The 21820-nt window shown below is 32.4% G+C and overlaps 3 protein-coding genes across 4 annotated transcripts; 2 read left to right on the forward strand and 1 right to left on the reverse strand.

Annotated features, from left to right (window-relative positions):
- The first annotated feature begins 218 nt into the window (after positions 1-218).
- On the forward strand, positions 219-6780 carry LOC107005298 (pentatricopeptide repeat-containing protein At5g18950). 2 transcript variants are annotated; one of them, XM_027914590.1, is made up of 7 exons: positions 219-524; positions 960-4290; positions 4385-4497; positions 4595-4752; positions 4848-4976; positions 5984-6036; positions 6131-6780. In XM_027914590.1, the coding sequence occupies exon 2, from the start codon at positions 966-968 to the stop codon at positions 2769-2771; it is 1806 nt and encodes a 601-aa protein (XP_027770391.1). In that variant the 5' UTR covers positions 219-524; positions 960-965; the 3' UTR covers positions 2772-4290; positions 4385-4497; positions 4595-4752; positions 4848-4976; positions 5984-6036; positions 6131-6780. The 2 variants fall into 2 exon arrangements, with proteins under 2 accessions (XP_027770391.1, XP_015059342.1); XM_015203856.2 differs by having other exon boundaries at positions 5984-6780.
- Positions 6781-14494: 7714 nt separating this feature from the next.
- On the forward strand, positions 14495-16972 carry LOC107007999 (BI1-like protein). The gene is made up of 4 exons (XM_015206880.2): positions 14495-14955; positions 15926-16039; positions 16148-16305; positions 16414-16972. Exons 1-4 carry the CDS (start codon positions 14694-14696, stop codon positions 16618-16620), a joined length of 741 nt encoding a protein of 246 aa, XP_015062366.1. The 5' UTR covers positions 14495-14693; the 3' UTR covers positions 16621-16972.
- A 345-nt stretch (positions 16973-17317) lies between these two features.
- Positions 17318-18968, reverse strand: LOC107009001 (BSD domain-containing protein 1). The gene has a single exon (XM_015208248.2). It carries the CDS (start codon positions 18783-18785, stop codon positions 17511-17513), a length of 1275 nt encoding a protein of 424 aa, XP_015063734.1. The 5' UTR covers positions 18786-18968; the 3' UTR covers positions 17318-17510.
- Positions 18969-21820: the final 2852 nt, after the last annotated feature.

Here is a 21820-nt window from a genome sequence, read left to right on the forward strand (position 1 = left end):
AATTATACAATTGTATATGTATAGCGAATTATACAGTTTTATGTTTGCTATGAAGCGCAATTATGCAAACTTTGCTATAGCATACAAATATGAATTTTTTGTTTGCTATATGCGAAAGTTGCCCTATAACTTTTCCAATTAAAAATCAGATCTCAAACTTTTAGTTTGTGTAAAGGCCCACAGGCCCAACAGAAGATAGGCTTTTGTTTGTCTCAATAGGTACAATTATTTCTGCATTACGTATTACTCCTCTGTCAATGCTTAGTGAAATAGTCGTCTTCTTCCTCTGTTCCTCAAATTTGTAGCTTCACTCTTCTCCAAAATTGTCACAATACCATCTTTTATTCTCATCAGTCAGCAAGATTCGCCATTGGTTTTTGTTTTTTCTAAGGCTTAAAGCGTTCTTCTTTCAAAGTTCCAGTTAAAGGGATTTGTCCTGCCTTGTCAATACTTTGGGTCCGAGACTGTCAGAATGGGTCTTGAAGGTTCAAGAAACTAGATTTCGTGCTTATAAGGCTAAAAAGGTAAGATTTTTTCTTAATTGGAAGTTTAATCGAGCTGTTTCTTTTGGCATTTATGATACCCATTTGAAATTTATTCAAGATTGTAGATTTTGAAATTGTTTGCTGTATGGTTCTATGTGTTTGTAGATTCATTTATTTAACTGAAATTTTGTTGGGATTCTCGGATACCCATCTGTATTTTACAGAGGAATCTGCGGATTTGAGATTCTTTCTGCCGTTCATTTATGGATAAATGTTTACCTGACAAGGCATTTCGTGTAAATTCATGTGTTTTGGATTTTTTTTTTTGCATTTATATCTTATTGCTATTTGTAGATTCTTAAATGAGTGTGGATATGAAGAGGCATTCCATGTAAATTCATGTATTTTAGCTGTATATTTGATTGGCATTTCTGGATAGTAGATACCCATTTGAATTTGATTAACAATTTGCAGATTTGAATGGCTAGATCTCCATTTTTTGTCAGAAGCTTGTGCACTCGCCAAAACGTTAATTCCCCAATCCGTAACTTAAGTATTGCTGGAACTAATGGTGGGGTTGAAGGTGAAGTTGCTGCACAAAACGCAGATCGATCAAGTTCAGTAAATCATCAAAGTGAGCAACAGAGCTTTGCTGAGATAGCTAAAGATGTTTGCAAAGTCATCCGGACACGACCCAGATGGGAACAAATATTGTTATCTGATTTTCCCACTGTTAATTTTACTGATCCAAGATTCTATACTGAGGTTCTGAAGGCACAAAAAAATGTAATGTTGTCGCTTCGGTTTCATTTTTGGCTTAGTTCTCAAAATGGTTTTTCGAGGGATCAGTTCTCTGATGAAGTCATATTTAGTGGGCTTGTACAAGCCAAGGCTGCCAGTGCAGCCAAATGTTTTCGGCAAAATATGATTTTTGTGCCTCAACCTAGTTGTTTGGAGGCCTACATTCAGTGTCTTTGTGAAAATGGATTGATTGAGGATGCCCTTGACGTGTTTACTGAGTTGAGAGGTGTTGGCCACTGCCCATCATTGAGAATTTGGAATTCAGCCCTTTCAGATTCTATCCGAGCTGGAAGAACTGACACTGTCTGGAAATTGTATGAGGATATGACAGAAGCTGGTGTTGTAGCTGATGTAGATACGATTGGACACTTGATTCAAGCATTTTGTATGGAGAACAATTTTCCAGAAGGGCATCAACTTCTTCGACAGGCTTTGGAAGCTGGGCATGCCCCTAGTAGTGTTGCTTTTAATAAATTGATTTATGAATCATGTAAGAACAGAGATTACTTTAGACTGTCATCTCTTCTCCATTCAATGATTGCAACTAATTGTTCTGTTGATATATTCACTTATCAGCATGTTATTCAGGGACTGTGTGAAACAAGAAAGATGCGTGAAGCTTTTAGGATATTTAATGATCTAAAGAATAGAGGCTATGCTCCGGATATGGTTATGTATACAACAATGATTAATGGTCTCTGTAAAATGAAATCGGTTGGAGATGCCCGGAAATTATGGTTTGAGATGATTCAAAAGGGATTCAATCCCAATAAATACACATACAACACACTCATCCATGGTTATTTAACAACTAACCGTCTAAAAGAAGCTGAAAGTCTTTATAAGGAAATGTGTGATAAAGGATATGGAGAGACCACAGTGACATATAATACCATGATTCACGGGCTGTGTCTTTATGGAAGAGTAGGAGAAGCTCACAACTTGTTCAATAAAATGGCTGAGAATGGTGTTGCCCATGATGTGGTCACATACACTTCTCTTATTCAGGGTTTCTGCAAGAATGGGAAGATAAATAAAGGTCTTCAGTTTTTATATGAACTGTTAAAGCAGGGGTTGCAACCATCACCTGCTTCTTATACAGTGTTAATTGAGAAACTTTGTGAGATCGGCCATGTTTCGGAAGCAAAATCATTGTGGAGCGATATGCAAGAGAGAGGTGTCAAACCAGCAACATCGACTTATGATTCTATCATACTTGGATTAATCAAGCAGGGATATGTAACAGAGGGGCTAGATTGGTTGAGCAGTATGATGAAGAGTAGGCTCAGACCAAGGAGAAAAACTTTTGAGGAACTGATTTATCATCTTTCTCAAGCAGATAAGTTGGATGAATCTTTATCCATTTTAGATAACATGCTTAGGCTAGGTCATGTCGTCAGAGAAAAAATTTTCCATTCTCTAGTAAATAAACTTTGCAAAGATAATTCCCACCATATTGAGATGGAAATGGGATATATAGTCTGAGCTATTCAAGATGGTTGACGTCTTATAAAGACTGCAACACCTTTAGCTTGTCTAAGGCCAAATCGGAAGAGAAGATTTATTTGCTTTATACACCTTGATCATGCAACTTCACATTTTTTGTTATAACTTAATGTTGTATTTTTTTAGTCTTATTGATATGTGATAGGGATCAAATTTGTAGCACGTGCTACTACACATCCCTCACTGTATTTCTGTTACCGCTTACAGTAAATTTGATGATGGATGCACTGACATTCTTGAAGTGCAGTCATTCCTTAGAGAGAATCTGTGGTTTCTGCTAGGAGATAGAGACACCATTCACTTCTTCTGAATAACTTTTGTCAAATGGACTGTTTTGGTGTGTTTCCAGTGTGGTTAGAATTTTGAATTCTACTTTCTTGCAATATTCAACTTTCATGGTCAGTGGTACTTCATTAGAGGAAATATCTATTTTAGATCAAAATGTATGACTGATTTTGTGTTTACTTCACTTTTTTTGGTTTGTATCCTAGTTTTCTTTCCTTCAAAGAAAGAGACAGAAAAGCTGAAGAGGACAATTCTGGAGTGATCTAAAATTCTTGTTATTACTTTTTGCAGTAGGCTTCTAAAATACAATTTTAACACCCAAGTTAGGAAAATTATGTCAAATCAATTTATTGATAACCTAAAAGGAAAGTACATTACTTTATTTTGTTCAGTCGAAAACATTGATGGCCCAATGCTTTTGAAGCTAAAATCTCCCATTGCTGCATTGAACATGTACATCATGATTGTGCCCACTGTAACAGACAGAAGTTTGTGCTTTCTACATTTTACGCCAAAATCTTAAAAGGGAAGTTCATTTATTTTTAACCTTAAGATGTTACCAGATTTTCTTTCAAAACTCTCTGGTTCCTTTCTTTACACAATCGAGCATATGCAGGACGGATTTGTGTCCCGATGTTCTTTCTCTCATTGTTTAGGACCTTTTATTAATACCAGCATTGCATTAACTCTTTTGCTGTTCTTGGCACTACCCCTCTTATCATTGAATATAGTCAGGAGTAACTGCCTAGATGAAGCTATTACGGGCAATGTATGAAAAGATGATTTGTAATTTCTGCATTCAGACAAATGACATCTGTTACATATAGTCATTCCTCTTCTCTGTAGATTATCCTGGGTAAGGGGCAGCTTCAGGGTCCAAAATCAAGTGAAAAAGTGCCACTACCTGGTGCTTTGTTTCTCCATATTTGTCTCCATGGCTATGTTCCTTTTTAGCAATAGAAGAGATCAAACTCTTGCAGTAAAAGTTAACAGTGAAAGATTCAGTTCTTTGTAGCTCCCATGCTAGTGAGTCTGACTTGTCTTCTAGGGCTGGTGCTGTTTCCAGCAGCTAAAACAGTTGAATCAGTTCCCCAACTTCCAATCATTTTGCACCTTTTCTTAATTTTGATGTCCCTCTATCGACCTGTTTTAACTGAGTGGTACTTTCAATTGCAGCAGTTTCCGTTGCATCATCATTTCTTCACTTTGCTGGGTATGTAGGAAACTGCTTTTCTTTTTTTTTGTTTCCCACCTGGTGTCCAGAGCCCACATTGGAGCTTCGACTAAATTTGGGTCGCTCACTGTAGGGCCCATTTGGGGGTGGCGCTCCCAACATGATTTTCTCCAAATCCAGGACTCGAACCCGAGACCCTTTGGCTAAGGGTGAAGCACTCCCACCAGTGCACCGCAACCCATGTTGGTAGGAAACTGCATTTACTAGTCTTTTAATAGTGATAAGATTTTTTTTCATTTGATCAGGCTTACACATGCGTCCTAATTGAATTTGATCTTGTAAGGTGGAAAGTAAAATTGTGGTAATTACTAATTACACAATTAGTAAAGGATATGAGAGGAAGGCTATCCCAGAATCCATCATGCAAACCCTCTTTAAAGCCTATATCGTGATATGCTAGGTGGAGCTGATTCAATTCCTTGCCGTCATTTGAGTCCACAGGTGCAGTTCTTGGCTATCCTTTTTCCTTAAAATCTATTATCTGATTGCACATATTTTGTTGGTCTTTAAGATGCCCTTGGCTCCAATATATTCAGGTGCCTGTGATCCTGGAAGAATGATTCAAGTGAGACATACTGATGAAGGCTAAAAAAGGAATGTGGTCCTTCGTTCACCTCCTAACGTGCTCCTCAAATAGAAGTCAGATATTTTGCTACATCAAAAAGGTAATATGATGAATTACTTCTTATTGATAATGCTGACAAATAATGGCAAGTTGATGAAAACCAGTTTTGGGATAAGAGAGATACTGTTATGCTGTAGAGGTTTGCTCTGGTTGAACTCCATAAGTCAAACCTACGATGATGATATCTTGGTTATATATGGTTTTGAATATGGATATTGGCATTGCCAACCAAAATCATAAAGTTTAGAGTTGTCTAATAAATGTACTTAATAGGTAGTAGCAATACCAAGTTGATGGGTCTCAAGCTAGGTTATGATTTTAGCTAATAGCAGCACTAATAGAGTTTTAATAAAGTCATCCCTTCTCTGTAAACTATCCTGGTTAAGGGCCACTTCATGGACCAAAATCCAGTGGAAAAAACCCCGTTCGGTGGAGCTTTATCCCTCCAGATTTGTCTCCGTGTCCATGTTCCTACTTCAGCAGCAGAACAGATCAAACTCCTGTCATAAGAGTTAATAGTAAAAGATCCAGTTTGCAGCTTCCATACCAGTGAGTCTTCTCTTTTCTTCTATAGCCTGTGCCTCTTTCCACAGTTTCAGTTGGTGCAATTTCTATTGCATCATTGTTCCTTCTCTTTGCTGCTCGTGTTACAGGCAGCTTACTACACTTTTTGGTTGTATTCTTACCTTCGGTGCTTTTCCAAGGTGCGCGAAAGCTGACCAGAACACCAGAGTCATAAAAAAAAGGGTTCTTAAGCATAGGAGTACTTTAAATAGCCAACTACAACAAAACATCAGCTTAATCCAAAATTCAAAAACTTCAAATATCTCAACAAACTTAAACAACCACACAAAAGTTTAAAATTCAAATCATCCTGAACTTAAGCAACTTAAGTATTAGGCGACTAAGAAAATTACTGCAGTAACTTGAAAAACAAGTTTCAACAAAAACAAAGTTCTCACTATGCTTGAACAGTCTGAAGCAATGAACTATTCATAGATCTGCTATCCCTGGTTGTCCTTATTAGTTTTTCCACATTGTTTGCAGATTTGGACAATCCTTCCTCCGTGAGCTAGCTTTTTAGGCAGAGTTATGCCCAGGTGCCATATCACCAGCATCATCATTTTCCCCTTTACTTTCCTTCAACTCTTCCTCTTGACTTGCCTTCAACTCTTCCTCTTGACTTGCAACCAGCTTGTGCAATCTATCAGCCAAGCCATCAATGTTTGTGTGTATATCATCATCAGGGTCTTGAGAGGGATCGTCGGAATCAGAACAAGAATTGTTGAATGCAGCTTCTATCCTTAAGTGCATGCGACGTAGACGACTTTCATTGTCCCTCCAGCTCTTGTGTTCAGCGTTTCTCCTTTGCATTTCCATCTCCTCTTCTTCTGATGAATCATAGTTTTGGTTAAGCATGTCTGCCCAGTGTTGCTGAGTGATCTCACTCGATGCAGAAGTTCCAGCTAAATCATAATTGCGTTTCTTACGAGTCTTCTTCTCCATGTCCTCTTTGAGTGCATCTGAAATTGTTAAAAGGACATTGTATGAAATGTTTATATTTTGGAGTATCAATCAACCAAAGGAGTTGCTACAATATATCTTAACCATTGGTATCAAACAAGGTGTGGAGCTAATTGCTGGAATCAAACTTAACACTTTGCAAAGACTTATTGTTCATAGATAAAAGTAGTCCTATTAGAAAATTGTGCACTAATATCAAGGTGAAAAAGCACGTACACAAATATGTTCTTGAGAGATATTCATTTGAACACAAAAAAATTCAAATGTCATTTTCTTTCATTCATTTCGCAAGTGGTCATAAGTGATTATTTCCACTATAATATTGTTCTTCAAACTAATATTTTCCTCCATTCTCATGACAAGCATGGTAGTGTATCCTCATTGTATATTACAACAACAACATAGACAACACAGTGAAATTTCATAAGTGGGGTTTGGGGAAAGTAGAATTTATGCAGATCATACCTTTACCTCATGTTCCCGAAGGATCTTCAGCTCGTGTACAACATATATCAAAATAGGTATGAGAAGAAGGAAAAACAACAGTGGAGAAACAAAATAATAATAAGAGAACAATAACAACCACAACGCAACGTGATAACTTAATCTATATCCTCATTGTATATTCTTTTATATAAATTATTGTGCAAATATCCCTTTTTTCTCAAGAAAAAGTCATCTTCAGTGCTTATTGTTCATTTTATTTTTACAAGTTCAACATTTAGCTCAAAAAACTTGTGTAAAAAATTGAAGATGTTGGAATTGTATAGACCTAGGGATCTTGAAGCTATTGTCATGAAATTGAAGGTTAATATCATCAAAGGATGTGTAGTGGATGGAGATATTCCTAAATTAAAGATTTTGGGTTTGAGTTATAGATATCGAAAAATTCTTGATAGGGAGTGTTACCCCCAAATTGTCTTATAAAACATAATTACATATATTATCACTAGTAAAGAGTTTTATATCATATATTGAGGAAAATATACACATATCTTTAAAAATGTAAAAAATAGTTTTCTCCGCAATTAAATCATCTGCAATTCAATATGGAGAAATTATTTGTCTTTATTTGGACGAAAAATGTTGAAAATACTTTTATTTTGTTTTATTGTATCATAAAACAAAATCCAACGCCGAAACTTGATTTTCTAATTGGAATTCGACTCTGACACTCAATCCGAGACTCGATTTTCATATTGGGATCCTACCTTGACTCGAGATTCGACTTCTGAACCGGCCAACCCCGACATTGGACTCATAACCCCTCTAGTCAAATCGAGATTCGATCTTGACACTCGACTTAAGACCTGACACCCAAATCGAGATTCAGCCCTAATGTTGATACTTGAATTGAGATCCAACCCCAACACTCAATCCAAAACTCAACTTTCAAATTAGGATTCGACCCTGATAGCTGGATTGGATTCGATCTTGATCTCAAACCATAACTCGAATGACTGATTCGAACTCGATTCTGACACTTGATTAGTGACTTGAGCCCGATTCAGCGCTAGGGTTTAGTATCAATGATATAAGTTAAGCTCGAGACAAGAATGATGAGTTCTTACCATTTGTTCTAGCCTTGATTTCTAAAATAGAAACTTCTTCTACATTAAATTTTAATTCATACAGAATTCAACTTTTTTTTGACCTCATATCAACTAAAGCTCAGACGAAAAAGTACTTTAATTTATTCAGTTTTACTGTATCATAAAACAAAATTCGATACAGGACTCGATTTTCATATTGGAACACGACCCCAACTCAACTTTTGAATCGGCACATTCGATTGGTAACTCGACACTCAAATTGAGATTCAATCTTGACACCTGACTCAAGACCCGACATCCAAATCAAGATTAAACCCTAATGCCGATACCTGAATCGAGATCCAACCCTAACACTTGATCAAAAACCCGACTTCTAAATTGAGATTCAACATTGACAACTGAATTGGATCCGATCTTGATCCCAAAACTCAACTCCAATGACGGATTCGAAACTCGAATCCGACACCTAATCAGTGAATCGGCGCTAGGGTTTAGCAATCAATGACAAGTTAAGCACGAGACAAGAATATTCAATGATTTCTTACCGTCTGTTCTAGCCTTGATTTCTAGAATAGAAACAACATCTACATCAAATTTAATTCATAGAGAGTTTAACTTCATTTGACCTCATATCAATTAAAGATCAAACCAAAAAAATGTAAATGTATATACACATGACACAAAAAAGTACTTTAATTTTCTAGTCATACACATACACATACACATAATCAAAACACATGATATATATACCTTCACGTTGTTGTTCTGCAAATGCCACCAGAAATTCATCCAAACCCTCCTTCAATAAGTCTCGATCGCAAAGGATCAATTCGATTTCAGCATCGATTTTAGCAGCAGCAGAACTTCTTGCATCAATCTGACTGCGTTTCGCTGTAAGTTCCATAACTTTGTTCTCCATATGTTTGATGGTTTTGCGAAGTTCGCGTTCAGACCATGTCACTCCATCAGCATTATCCTCATCGCTGCTGCTTGATTCAAATGGTGAGATTTCGTTCATTGTAGTCTCATCATCACTGAGATCCTTATCGAAGCTCTTTTTTTTTGATGAACAAAAACGAAGTATCCAAGTTAACATAGTTGTATACAAATGGTGAATTTTTGTAGTTTTAGTTTTAGTTAAATAGCAAAATATTCATCATTTTGACTAATTTGTAACTGAAATTAATGACATTTGTACTAGAAGACTTCTTTAAAACAAATATATATGGCACATTTATGTTTGTAGACCAAACTATTTTTATATTGGGAATAATTAATTAAGTGTAATTAATTGAAATACAGATTCTTTTAGAATTGAAATGGGATGTGCTCAAATTTAAATGCATTTGCAATATGTAGATTTATTTATATGTTTGAGATTGTTTTTTTAATTATAACTATGGGTGATATTTGCATGACATAATTATGATGTCATTATTATTAGGCATAAATGCTTTTTATGTTTGAGTTGTGGTATTTAACATTTTAAATCCAAGTATCATGAGAAAATTTAGCAACAAAAAATGGCCACTTCCAAAATTTAATTGCCAAAATGCCTATTCAATTATTATTTCCCCCCTTTATTTTACCATTTTAGGGTTTTAAAAATATAAGAAAAGGCGGAGTCAGAATATTTTTTAAAGGGAAAAGACTCAAATATGCCATTAAACTTTCAGAAAATGCTCATTTATGTCATTAGTTAAAAGTTTGGCACATTTATGTCATTAGTGTTAAAGAAAAGGCTCATTCATGCCATTATTTTTTAACAATGGTTTTGCAAAATCATTTTTGACACGTGACCAATTAAAATTTGGCCACATCATTAATTTTTTTAATTAATATCATAATTAAAATTTGAATAAATTTTTTTTTCTGATTTTCCTTATTTAAATTGGCCACGTCATCAATTATTTAATAAAAAAGTCAAAGTTCTAAATAAAAATTGAATTAATTTTTTTAATTAAAAAAATTAATGATGTGGCGGAATTATAATTTGACACGTGTCAAAAATGGTTTTGCAATACCATTGTTAAAAAATAATGGCATGAATGAGCCTTTTCTTTAACTGTAATGGCATATATGAGCCATACTTTTAACTGATGACATAAATGAGCCTTTTCTAAAAGTTTGATGACAGTTAGGATAAAATCTTAAGTCTAATAAAATATATATAAAACTTCACCAAATAAATATAGGTGGATCAAGAAATATTGTTATTGTGTATGTGCATTATTTAATCGATACATTAGTAATATTTTTATTACTTTAAAGAATGTTTTGAGATTTAATGAAAAATAATTTTGATTTCATCAAAATCTTTGTATCTTACTTATTTAAGGATCATATCTATTAAATTCACAGAAAAAACTAAATTTGTTATACATAAATACATTGGATATATCAGAATCATTCCAGCTTACTAAATTATGTATCATATTTATTGAATTCATATAAAAAGTAAATGCATTATACATAAAGTACAATGTATGTGTATAATTCATTGTAATATATATTTTTGTTAACTGATTCATTGTAAAAAAGAATTAATGAATTCATTATGTTATACATAATGTTCATTATTTCTTAGTAATTAAATATTATCATTATATCTTTACTTAAAACATTCGATATATGATGCTGTAAGAATATACTATATAAGCAATATAGGAAATTTCTTGAAATCATATCTAAAAATAATTTCACTTAAAATGTGTCATAAAATCAGTAACGACACATCAAATACGTACAACATTATGTGAATACAAAAAAAAAGTCAATCCATTTTCACTTGAAAAGATTAACAATCATGTTAACACCAAAAATTTTTGATTCAATAAGAAAAATAAAGATGAACTTTAACTAAATTTGAATTTTAACAAAAGACAAAATAGAATAATCATTTTAATAATAAATTGTCTAAATATTTATATTTTCAAAAAATTATTAATTTATAACATTAATAAAATCGTATATTTATTTATAGAAATTTTTTAAAAATATATTATTTTATTATTTTATTGAATGAGTGACTTTTGGCTCATATCCTCATTTTTTTTCTCATTTATTCTTTTTGTCATGTCATTCTCTTGTTTTTTCTCATTCATTGTTTTTATTTTATCTTTTTTTTTTCTCGTTTATTCTTTTTATTTTCTCTTTTAATTTTTAATTCTTTTTTTATTTTATTCTTTATTAGAATATTATTTGATAATAAATTTATTTTAATTTTTAGTTAATTTATATTCTTTTTATTTTTTTCTCTCTTTTTATATTTTTACCTTTTAAAAAATAAAAGAAATTATCTTATTTTTTTCATATTAGTTTTATTTTCTCATTTATTTTTTTCATATTGTCATTTTATTAGAGATATCATTTGCTAATCTTTATTATTATTATTTTTTGTTTAGTTTATCTTATTATTTCTCTCTCTCTCTACTTGTTTACCATTTTAATAAATAAAATAAATTACTTCTATTTTTTCCTTATTCATTATTTTTATTCTCTTTTATTTTTGTCTCATTTATTATTCTTGTTCTTCTTTCTTTTCTTTTATTCATATTATCTTTAAGAGATATCAATTGATAACAATTTTACTATTTTTTTTCATACTTTTTCATTTTATCTTTTATTAGATATATCATTTGACAATATTTTTATTATTTATTTCTTTTTTCTACCTTTTCATATTCTTTTTTCCATCATTAGAGATATTATTGGTAATATATACTGTTAGGGTATCATTTATCAATGAGTATAGGTTGTGATAAAAAAGTTTAATATATTTAATATATATTTTGGTGTTGTTTACTTAATAATATTGAATAAACAATTGGGGCTATTTAATAATATTGAATAAACAATTGGGGCTATTTTAATAGTTTTAGAACTTATGAGAGTTTTATGTTTATAAGAAAATAAACAACACCAAAATTCCATATCGCATATCCAAACAAAGCTTAAATTTTGTCTCATGATTCCATATCATGATACCACTTCATGATTCCATATAATGATACCATATCGCATGGCCAAACAAGACTTTAGTTTCCCCTTAAAGTTGCCACATAAATATTTTCTTTACTCATTATAATAAATGGAAACTTTCACATATAGTCACTTAAAAATAATTAATTACTCTTCATAACAATAGTTTGATGATTACAATTTGTAGATACATGTTATATGGAGGAGAGAGACGAGCGAGACTGGGAGAGAGAGGAGAGAGGAGAGAGGGGGAGGGGGAAAAGAGTGGGAGAAAGGTATATTCTGACGAATTATACATATACAAACCAAAATCAACCCACATAATTAATGTATAATGTTAGTCGCGAGTGGTAATTATAACAAACTATAGCAATGATGAGTAATTAAATAGTATAAGTTTACTTAGCGGCGTAATTTTTCCTATAATAAATATATGGCCTAAGTCATCTCCGGCCACTCAAAGTTGTCTGCATAATTCATTTAGACACCTTAACTAATTCTTATGCCAATTGAACACTTTATTTGTTCAAAAGTCATTCCTATTAGACACAAAATGCTGACATGACAAAAAACGTGTAATTCACTTTCCTTGAGCGCGTTAATTTATTAAAAATAATATTTTTCTTTTTTTTTTCTCTTAATTTATACCTTTTTTAAAAAAAAATTAACAAAAAAGAAGAAGAACAGTTGTCTTCTTCTTCTTCCCTATTTTTGTCTTCTTCTTCTTCCCTATTTCTATCAATCCCACCCCACCCCACCCCAACCCCCATACCCATACACCAGTGGTTATCTTCTTCCCCCATCATTCTAATGATTTCAAAATTCTTAGTATCAGTGGTTATCTTATTCCCTCACCATTCTAATGGTTTCAAAATTCTTAGCATTTTGTTTCATTTATAAATTTTTCGAAGAGATTCTTTTCCCCATCTTTCTCTACCTAAAAAACGAGATGAAGTAAAAAATTATAATTAAAAAAAACTGATGAAAAAAAAAATTGTCGGGTTAAAGATGGAACTGTACAGGGAGGGGAGGGTAGCCATTAATGGAGTTAGAGGAAATGTATGTTTTGTTCCCGTTGAAGGCAGTGAAGTTTAGGTTTTACTTCTTTTTTTTCATTTTTTTTACTTTAAAATAATTTTTATTTTTTTTCTTTATAATATAATGTTTAAATAATTTTTTGAATTAAAAAATAACACATGTCATTATTTGATTGGTCAAATTGACATGTCAGCGCGAGTGTATTTCACACATCCTCTATTTTTTGTTTATTCTCGAAAAAATGTTCAAATGGTTCAAATTCAGAATGGTTGAAGTGTTCAATAGGTAGTAAGTCTAGTTGAGGTGTCTAAATGAATAATCGGGACAAGTTTGAGTGGCCGCATATGACTTTGGCCTAAATATATATATTATACATACATGCATGCATACATACATATATATATATATACTTTATCTCTTAAAGATGGCTAAATTAATAATAATAAAAAAAATATAGAGATTTTAAAATCATGGCTAGCACTTGTGAACAAAAAAGAAAATTAACATAAACATAAAACTATATACCTATAATCTTAAGAGATTTATCATGAAGTATCAAATACATAATTTATGTATGTAATTTGTATAACACTAGCTCTTGTAATTAATTAATTATATCTGAATTTGGGCAAACTACTCAAATGTCTAGTCACCTAAGATACACCCTAGTTGTCAGTGAGAGCAAAATGAACCTAAAAAAAAGCAAATTATAGAATCACATACTTTTAAGATATAATTACAATTTATTTCTTAAAAGTTTATAATTACAGAAGTTTCTCAAATGGATACAATAATATAAACGTTGATACATTAATCTAATGCGCGAGATACATTAATCGTTAAGTAAAATATATTACATTTTATACACGATACACTAATCATATGCGCGCGATACACTAATATGTGCGATGTACACTTTATACATGATACACTAATCTAATGCGCGAGATACACTGATCTGATGCACAAAAATAAAAAAATTTAGAAATTTGTAAAACTTATAAGGATTAATGATAATGAGTAAACTGAAATGTGAGATTTTTATAATAATCCAAAGAAAAATAATCCTTAAGTTTAAATTTCAAGAGATGTACGAAAACCTAACACAAATAGTATTATATTTGATATTGTATAAGAGATACAAATATTTGAAAAATAATTATATGTGATCGCAATTATTTATTTCAAAAGCTAGTAAATATTTCTTATGGGAGCAAATTATGTAGACTTTATATTTCATGACTCCTTATAAATATTATTTTAATTATATAATATATTTTTTTAAATAAAATGTCAATAGAAAATATTATAATCATGTGAATATAAACTATGTAAATTATAATAAGATCAATGAAAAAGATATTAAAGATAAGTCAATCTCAAATTATATTTATGAATAACTATTCTTCGAACCAACTAAATCGTCTCAAAACACACTCAATTTGTAAATTAACAAAAAGAAAAATATTGGGATATTTTTTTTTATTTTTTTGTGGAGAGAGAATTTCAAGTAACATCACAGAAACTTCTACTTATTATTTTCTTAATTGGAATTATCCAAAATAATTGAGGAATAATACTCTTTCTTCTCTATTCCACCGCAACAAACCTTATTCATTGCAGTTGCAGAGAGAGAGAGAGAAGAGAGAGAGAGCGAGAAAATGTACGGATTCACGAGTTTGAGGACGGAGAGTGATGGAGGAATCAAAGGTGATATAGAGGAAGGAACATTGTATCCAGGTCTTGGATATGGTGAGAATCAATTGCGTTGGGGTTTTATTCGTAAAGTTTATGGGATTCTCGCTGCTCAGATCCTTCTCACCACCCTTGTATCCGCCGTGACTGTACTTTATACGCCGATCAACGATCTTCTTCGTGGAAGTCCTGGCCTTCTTCTCTTCCTCATTTTCCTTCCTTTCGTTCGTAAGTAAACCTAGATCTGTTCATTTTTCGGTAATTTATTGCTTTATGTATGTCCTGTGTGTATTGGTTGCCGATCTGATTTCTGAATAGTTGATTTCTTAGACGTATAATGACCTGAAATTTGATGATTTTATTGTGGATATTCATCTTTGTTTATTAATACTTCGAATTGAGCGTATATAGTTTATTTATGCTGCGGAATTTGAGATCTATCGTTTCAAGTTAGAATCATTTCTTTTGTGTATGCATTTTGATTAATGGAAATTATGCAATCTATTTGGAGGTTATCTTAGCTTCGCTTTATGTTGTATACACGGACAAGTTGGCCAGGTAAGGAGCCAGATAGGGTCGAAGGGATCTGAACTCCCTTGGAGGAAAATACCATTGCTTATACATGGTTAAAATTATGTTTATACATGTTCAAAATTATTTTATAAAAATATAGTAGACGTTGAACCCAGGTGGAGCTATGATCTTCTTGGTTTTTGTTTTCTTGTGTATTAACAGTTGATATCTGTATTCTGAAATTGTTGGACTTGTATGTTACTCTTCACGTGGTGTTTAGTCAACGATACAACCTCAAATTTTGAGATTTTTGTGTTCTGTATCGTAGTTGCAGCCAGCGTAATTTCAGTTTTGCTAGTAAATCTGCCACTGTATTGATCAGCTCTAATGATTGTGTTTGCACAGATGGTGCAGCAATATTTTTTGCCTTTATGAATTGTATATAATACAATTTTCTAATTAGCGAGTCAAGGGAAGAAACTTGAGGTTACTGACTTATGGTGATTGGTTTGGTGTTTAATAGTGTATAGAGATCTGTTTGGAACTGCAGTACAAATTTGTAGTAATGCATGGGTCTGATGCTTCTGGATTTGCTTTTATCAAATTGTCCAAAAGTTTATCGACCTGTTTGCACTTTCCTTTCACTTTGTAGAAGCTAGACCAGTAATAATTTGTTTGTGTGCAGTGTTGTGGCCCTTGCACATATACCAGCAGAAGCATCCATTGAATTTTATTTTCCTTGGCCTCTTTACTGCTTCTTTGAGTCTCACAGTGGGTGTGACCTGTGCTAATACCGATGGTGAGTAGCTTCTCTGCTTTATGAAGCTTTCTATTTTTGGTGTTTGTGAATCTTTATGCTTCAACAGCTCTGATGATTCACTCATACTCATGCGCTTCAAAATTACAGGAAGAATTGTGCTTGAAGCCTTACTCTTGACATCAGCTGTAGTTTCAGCTCTGACCGGTTACACATTCTGGGCTTCTAAGAAGGGCAAGGACTTCAGCTTCCTGGGTCCAATACTCTTTACTAGCCTCTTTGTACTTATCCTGACTGGATTTATGCAGGTTGGTGTAACCCGTCTTTCTGCTCATCACCTCGTCCCAATTCGAGAAATAAAAAATTTGTACGACCTATTTTGTAGTTCTAACTTGTGAGGCTTTGTCCATTTGCAGATGTTCTTCCCTCTCGGATCTACAACTAGTGCTGTTTACAGTGCAATGAGTGCTATAATTTTCTGTGGATACATTATATATGACACAGACAACCTGATTAAGAGGTTTACATATGATGAATACATCTGGGCATCTGTCACTCTGTACCTGGATGTTCTGAACCTGTTCTTGACCATCCTGCGCATTCTGAGGCAGGGAGACAACTAAGTGTGTGGGCAATGTCACCTGATGTGCGTGTGATTGGAATTATTTTTAAGATTTTTTGCTTTGTTTGTCCATTAGTATGGCAGAGACATGGTTCTATAGATAGATATCTTGCTACCACCCTACTGGTATATTACTTGTAAGTAGCACTTAAGTTCCTGGAAATTCCATAATAAGTGTCATTGATGTTTTACTGAAATCGACTCTGAGAAATGGGACAGCATTTACTGGCCTCACAGAGAGGAGCTCAAACGTAGCAATATATTCTTTAGCTTTGAATGCGTTGTGTACCCAATTCTTTCATGCTAGAAAAGTTACATGAGTGTAATTAAAATATTGACAAGCCATTTGCCTATACACATGTTGACTGTCTAATAGCATCACTTTGGTTATCCCCTTGTTCTTTGTCCTTTTAACTTGTTTGTCACCTATGATTTTCATCGAAGAGCGTCCACATTCACCATGTAAGCAACCAAATATTGAAAGAACAATTCGAATTAATTGGTCCCTTTATAGCCGCAATTCAGGAATTGCCCAAGGACCATTGAATACTAAGAGTACTGATTAAAAAATAAGATGACATAATTGCAGGAGAACCTAATTTGTTTTGAGCATCAAGCATAGGTAGAATTTTGAGATTCAAAAGTGTTCAACAATGGAAGTTCACATATGAGATTCGGTGTAAGATGCAGATTTCAGATCACAATACAAATTTAGTGTTAACGTCGAAAATAGACCAAAGCAGGGATACAGTTCTCTTAAATTCCAAAAATTAGAAATGATATATACATTATTCTTATAAAGTGCCATCATCAAATAAAATCCAGAATAACTACTGCTGTATCTCTATCGAAAAGTAAAAACTATAATAGTAAACAACTTTGAACATACTATCATGATTTGGCAGCTTCTTCATCATCAACCTCACTATCCCATGATAACTCTTCCTCCGCAGCAGTCAAACGTTTCCTTAAATCAGCTTTGTTCGGGCTTGTTCTCTGGGGCACCTTGATCTCATCACCACTGGCTATATCTTCAATCTCATCCCACCCAAGATCATCTCCCTCGTGCGAAGACACTTGGCTGGAAACAACTGAAAAATCACTGTTATCATTCTTACCTTCTGAACTCCCCTTATCATCAACTCTCCCTGCCAAAATTCCTTTAACATCCCCGCCATCATCACTTGTGGTCTCTAAAGCTGTTTCTTTCTCCTCTTCTTTACTTACCGAACTATCCATTTTCTTCACAACTTCTTCTTTTGCTACGTTTTCACTTGCAACACCGTTGCTCCCTTCTGTATTCTCATCATCTTCATCGTCAACATCCCAACTCAATTCCTCTTCTTCCTCACCCGAGATCGCCCTCTTCACAAGCCTTGCCCTTGCTTCATCAGCTTTCCTTATTCTATAAACCTTGTAAAAATATCTAATCCAGAAAGTCTCGTGATCAATCCTACTTGGAACCAACTCGCTATATATCTCATTTATTACACCATTTTCCTTAATCAAACCCTCAATTTCCCCATTCATCTCCACTAATACAAATCCCAGTTTCCACTCATTATAATCAACCATATCCTCTGGTTCATCGCAATACGTTTTCGCATCACACTGGGTTGCTCGAATTGTTGCATCAATTCTACTATAAGGTTTGGCATTCAAGTTCAAATTTTGCTCTAAACTACTACTTCTCCCTAAACTCCTCCTACTGCTATTTTCAGATAACTCACTGTCAGAATCATTATCAAGGATCGACTCCTTACCATGAGCAATAATCTCCGATACAGTGGAGCCGATATTATCAATAGCTTGTCCAACCGATTCTAGCGATTCCTGAGCAACGGCGGCGCCTGATTCAAACCTAGCCGGCAAGTCCTTCACGGCTCGGCTAGCTACTTCACGGATTGTAGCGGTTTCAATTTTCAACCCGGAGCTGAATTCCTCGAAATCGCGGCGGTAGTTTTGAACAACGGATTCCGATTTCGATGCTATGGTTCTGAACAAAGTTGAACCGAAAGTCCATGCGTTCGTTATGGCTGGAACATCATGGTTAGGGTTAGGGTTTGGAGATTCTGGTTGAGATTGAGAATTTGATGGAGAAGTAGGGGCATCTTCGGTATCGGAAAATTCTGGATCGTCGGCGAATACGGATTTGAAGAAATCCATGAGGTGAGAAATTGAAAAGTTGAGTTTCGATTTATTTTATATTGCTGTTGGACAACCGCTGTAGGGTCTAAACCTTCGCCGGAAAATTCTCAACGGCGGCGGAGACGTACAGGAGATAATCTCCGATGGATTTATTTTTATCTTTATTAAAAGAGACGGAAGATACAATTAAATCATTTCTAAAAATATAATAAGGAAATACTCCACCGACAAATTTAAACTTTTTTATTTTTGATATATATATATATATATATATATATATATATAGCATACATAATTAGTTTAAATTTTCACTGAAATACTAAAATAGTAAATGAGTCAGGTATAGTATATATAATATGCATAATTAGTTTATAATTATTATAGCGAACAGTAAAATAGTAAATTCGATAGACAATGGCATGAATAAAACTAATATTATACGGAATATGGAGGAGAGAACGTCTATCGTTCAAATTTGATAAAAACATTTGTTTTTCTAGAAGTTTAAGAATAATTTTCATTAATTTTTCAATTTTACTATTTAAATGTATGTTTCTGCATAAATATAGCACATTAATTAATGATAATAATAATAATAACAATAACAATGACATTATACAAATAATAAATTGTTATGTGTACGTAAGTATAAAATTGCATAAAATATTTAAGATAAAAAATATATTTAAAGAGAAACATGATAATTTAACTTCACATAATAAATAATAAGGTTAAAAAAATGAGCTACATTATATATGAAGAACAATAATATAAAACAACTACTTGTAATAAATTAAATATAACATAAAACATTATGATAAGCATAACATCATGGGTATTATATATTTTAATATACTTACCTTGTATTTAACTCTTTTGTCTAACCTGAAGTTTCAGTAAATAATTTTGTCACATAAAAAATACTGATGAAAAATAATGTTTCTTAAACAATTAAAATGAAAGAATATAAAGAAATATATTATTATTTCGCTGATTTTTTGGTATCTTGTATAATCTACTACCTTATCATATTTTAGGAGTTCTTAATTTTTAAAATATATTTTTTTCTTACTATATATTTTAAGACTTTCTAATTTGAATATCATAAAAATAATCAAATTCTCAGAAAAATAGTAAACAACAGTTTTATTGGAGAGTTGGGCAAAAGTGCAAACCATATTTTTAAGCGGTGTATTTTTTAAGTATTTATAGTGTTGATTAATAATAAATGTATATAGAAGATAAATTATTGTATTTATGTTATATTATTAAGTACAAAACTTTTTTAAAAGTAGCATAAAAATTTTAAAATAAAAATGTACTTAGAGTCAAACATGATAACTCACCATCACAAAACAATTAAGGAGCAAAATAAAATATAGTGAACAAATTTTCATCGTCGATATCAAAAGTTAAAATTATATTAACACGGATACACGAAAACACGCTCAAAATATAATGCAAAGGAAAAATGAACTATAATATACATGAGCATGGTAATAAAATTAACAATAACATGAAGAGTGATGGTAAGACCAAAAAAAAAATGTTAACTTGAAAATTTACCCATTGGGAAAAACAAATATTGAAAAAATGACTTAGGTCCTGTTTGGCCATACGATATGGTATCATGATATGAAATAATGATATAGTATCATGATATGCAATCATGAGATGAAATTGAAGTTTGTTTGGACATGCGATATGGAATTTTGGTGTTGTATATTTTCTTATAAACATAAAAATATTTATCCCATAAGTTCTAAAACTATTAAAATAGTTCCAATTGTTTATTAAATATTATCAAATAAACAAAAAAATCATAAAATCGTATAATAAATTATTAATAAAGTTATTTGTTCTCCACTTAAGTAATTGTTTCATCAATATATTTGAGTAAAAATAAAACACCTTTCACGGATTCTTCAAGATTTTATTACTCAACAATCGTGAAGTGTGAGTTAAAGTGATTATAAGTTGGTGAGAATAATAAATTTTATGTCGGTGAGAATAATAAATTTTAAAAAGTAATGATGTAATTATAAATTTATTTACATGTGAATTAAATGGTTAGTAGATATAAACGTGGGGTTGTTTTAACAAAATATAAACTTGTGGATCAATTTTGTATTAAAATAAGTCAAATCATGATATAGTATTCTCATATGATTTCATACCATGATTTTTGGAGAATATGGTATCACATCTCATGATATGGAATCATGAGATAGAATCAGCGTAAAATCGCATGTCCAAACGCTGATTCCATCTCATGCTACCATATCGTGATATAGTATCACATGGACAAACGCGTACTTATTCAGAGAATAATATCTTTCTAAAATAAATTTTTTTAACGATTATGTTGAGTTATTGTTTTATTATTTATTGAAATAAAAATATTCCAATTTATATAAATCCAAAACTTTCTTCTAAACAATGATTAACTAAATATGAAAGAGATTATTTTCTTCAAGAGATTTTTTCGAGCAAAATAAAATAATCTAATTATGATTTTTTTTTTCAAAAAAAAAGGAGACCTCACTTATCATTCCTAGTGGTATGGTCACAACTTTACTTTATGATTAAAAGCTATTTTATAAAGAGATAATAGCCAATGTATCATTACTTTGTTGGTGGATGGCCAAAACATACCACATTCACACAATGAACCAACTAAAACAATGGTAAAGAGGAAATGTATAATAAAATTGATCCCATCAATTATCTTTAAGAAGATTTTTAGTTTTGTATTAGTTGCAAATGGACAAGTAGGTAAAGAGAAACAACTTAAACTTTATTTGACAAATTACCTTTCTCATTTGTCCCTCTTTCTTATCTTTATTTTATTATGAGACTTCTCATTTCAACCCTTTTTATCACCTCTACTTCTAGGGGTGGGGGGAATAAGGCTTAGCTCTATGAGTCACTTTATCACCTCTACTTCTAGGGGTGGGGGGAATAAGGCTTAGCTCTATGAGTCACTGAAACGATAACAGGAGTGCCCTTTTTCTATCAATAGAGGGAGCAAAAAACAGGCGAGGTCTTGGTGC

This window comes from Solanum pennellii, chromosome 1 (genome assembly GCF_001406875.1).
Source record: "Solanum pennellii chromosome 1, SPENNV200".
NCBI lineage: Eukaryota > Viridiplantae > Streptophyta > Magnoliopsida > Solanales > Solanaceae > Solanum > Solanum pennellii.

Bases quoted from the DNA above. Each gene is read 5' to 3' on its own strand.
- LOC107005298 (XM_015203856.2), top strand. From the start codon at position 966: ATGGCTAGATCTCCATTTTTTGTCAGAAGCTTGTGCACTCGCCAAAAC.
- LOC107009001 (XM_015208248.2), bottom strand. From the start codon at position 18,785: ATGGATTTCTTCAAATCCGTATTCGCCGACGATCCAGAATTTTCCGAT.
- LOC107007999 (XM_015206880.2), top strand. From the start codon at position 14,694: ATGTACGGATTCACGAGTTTGAGGACGGAGAGTGATGGAGGAATCAAA. The intron at 14,956-15,925 runs GTAAGTAAACCT...GTTTGTGTGCAG, and splicing joins CATTTTCCTTCCTTTCGTTC to TGTTGTGGCCCTTGCACATA. The intron at 16,040-16,147 runs GTGAGTAGCTTC...TCAAAATTACAG, and splicing joins GACCTGTGCTAATACCGATG to GAAGAATTGTGCTTGAAGCC.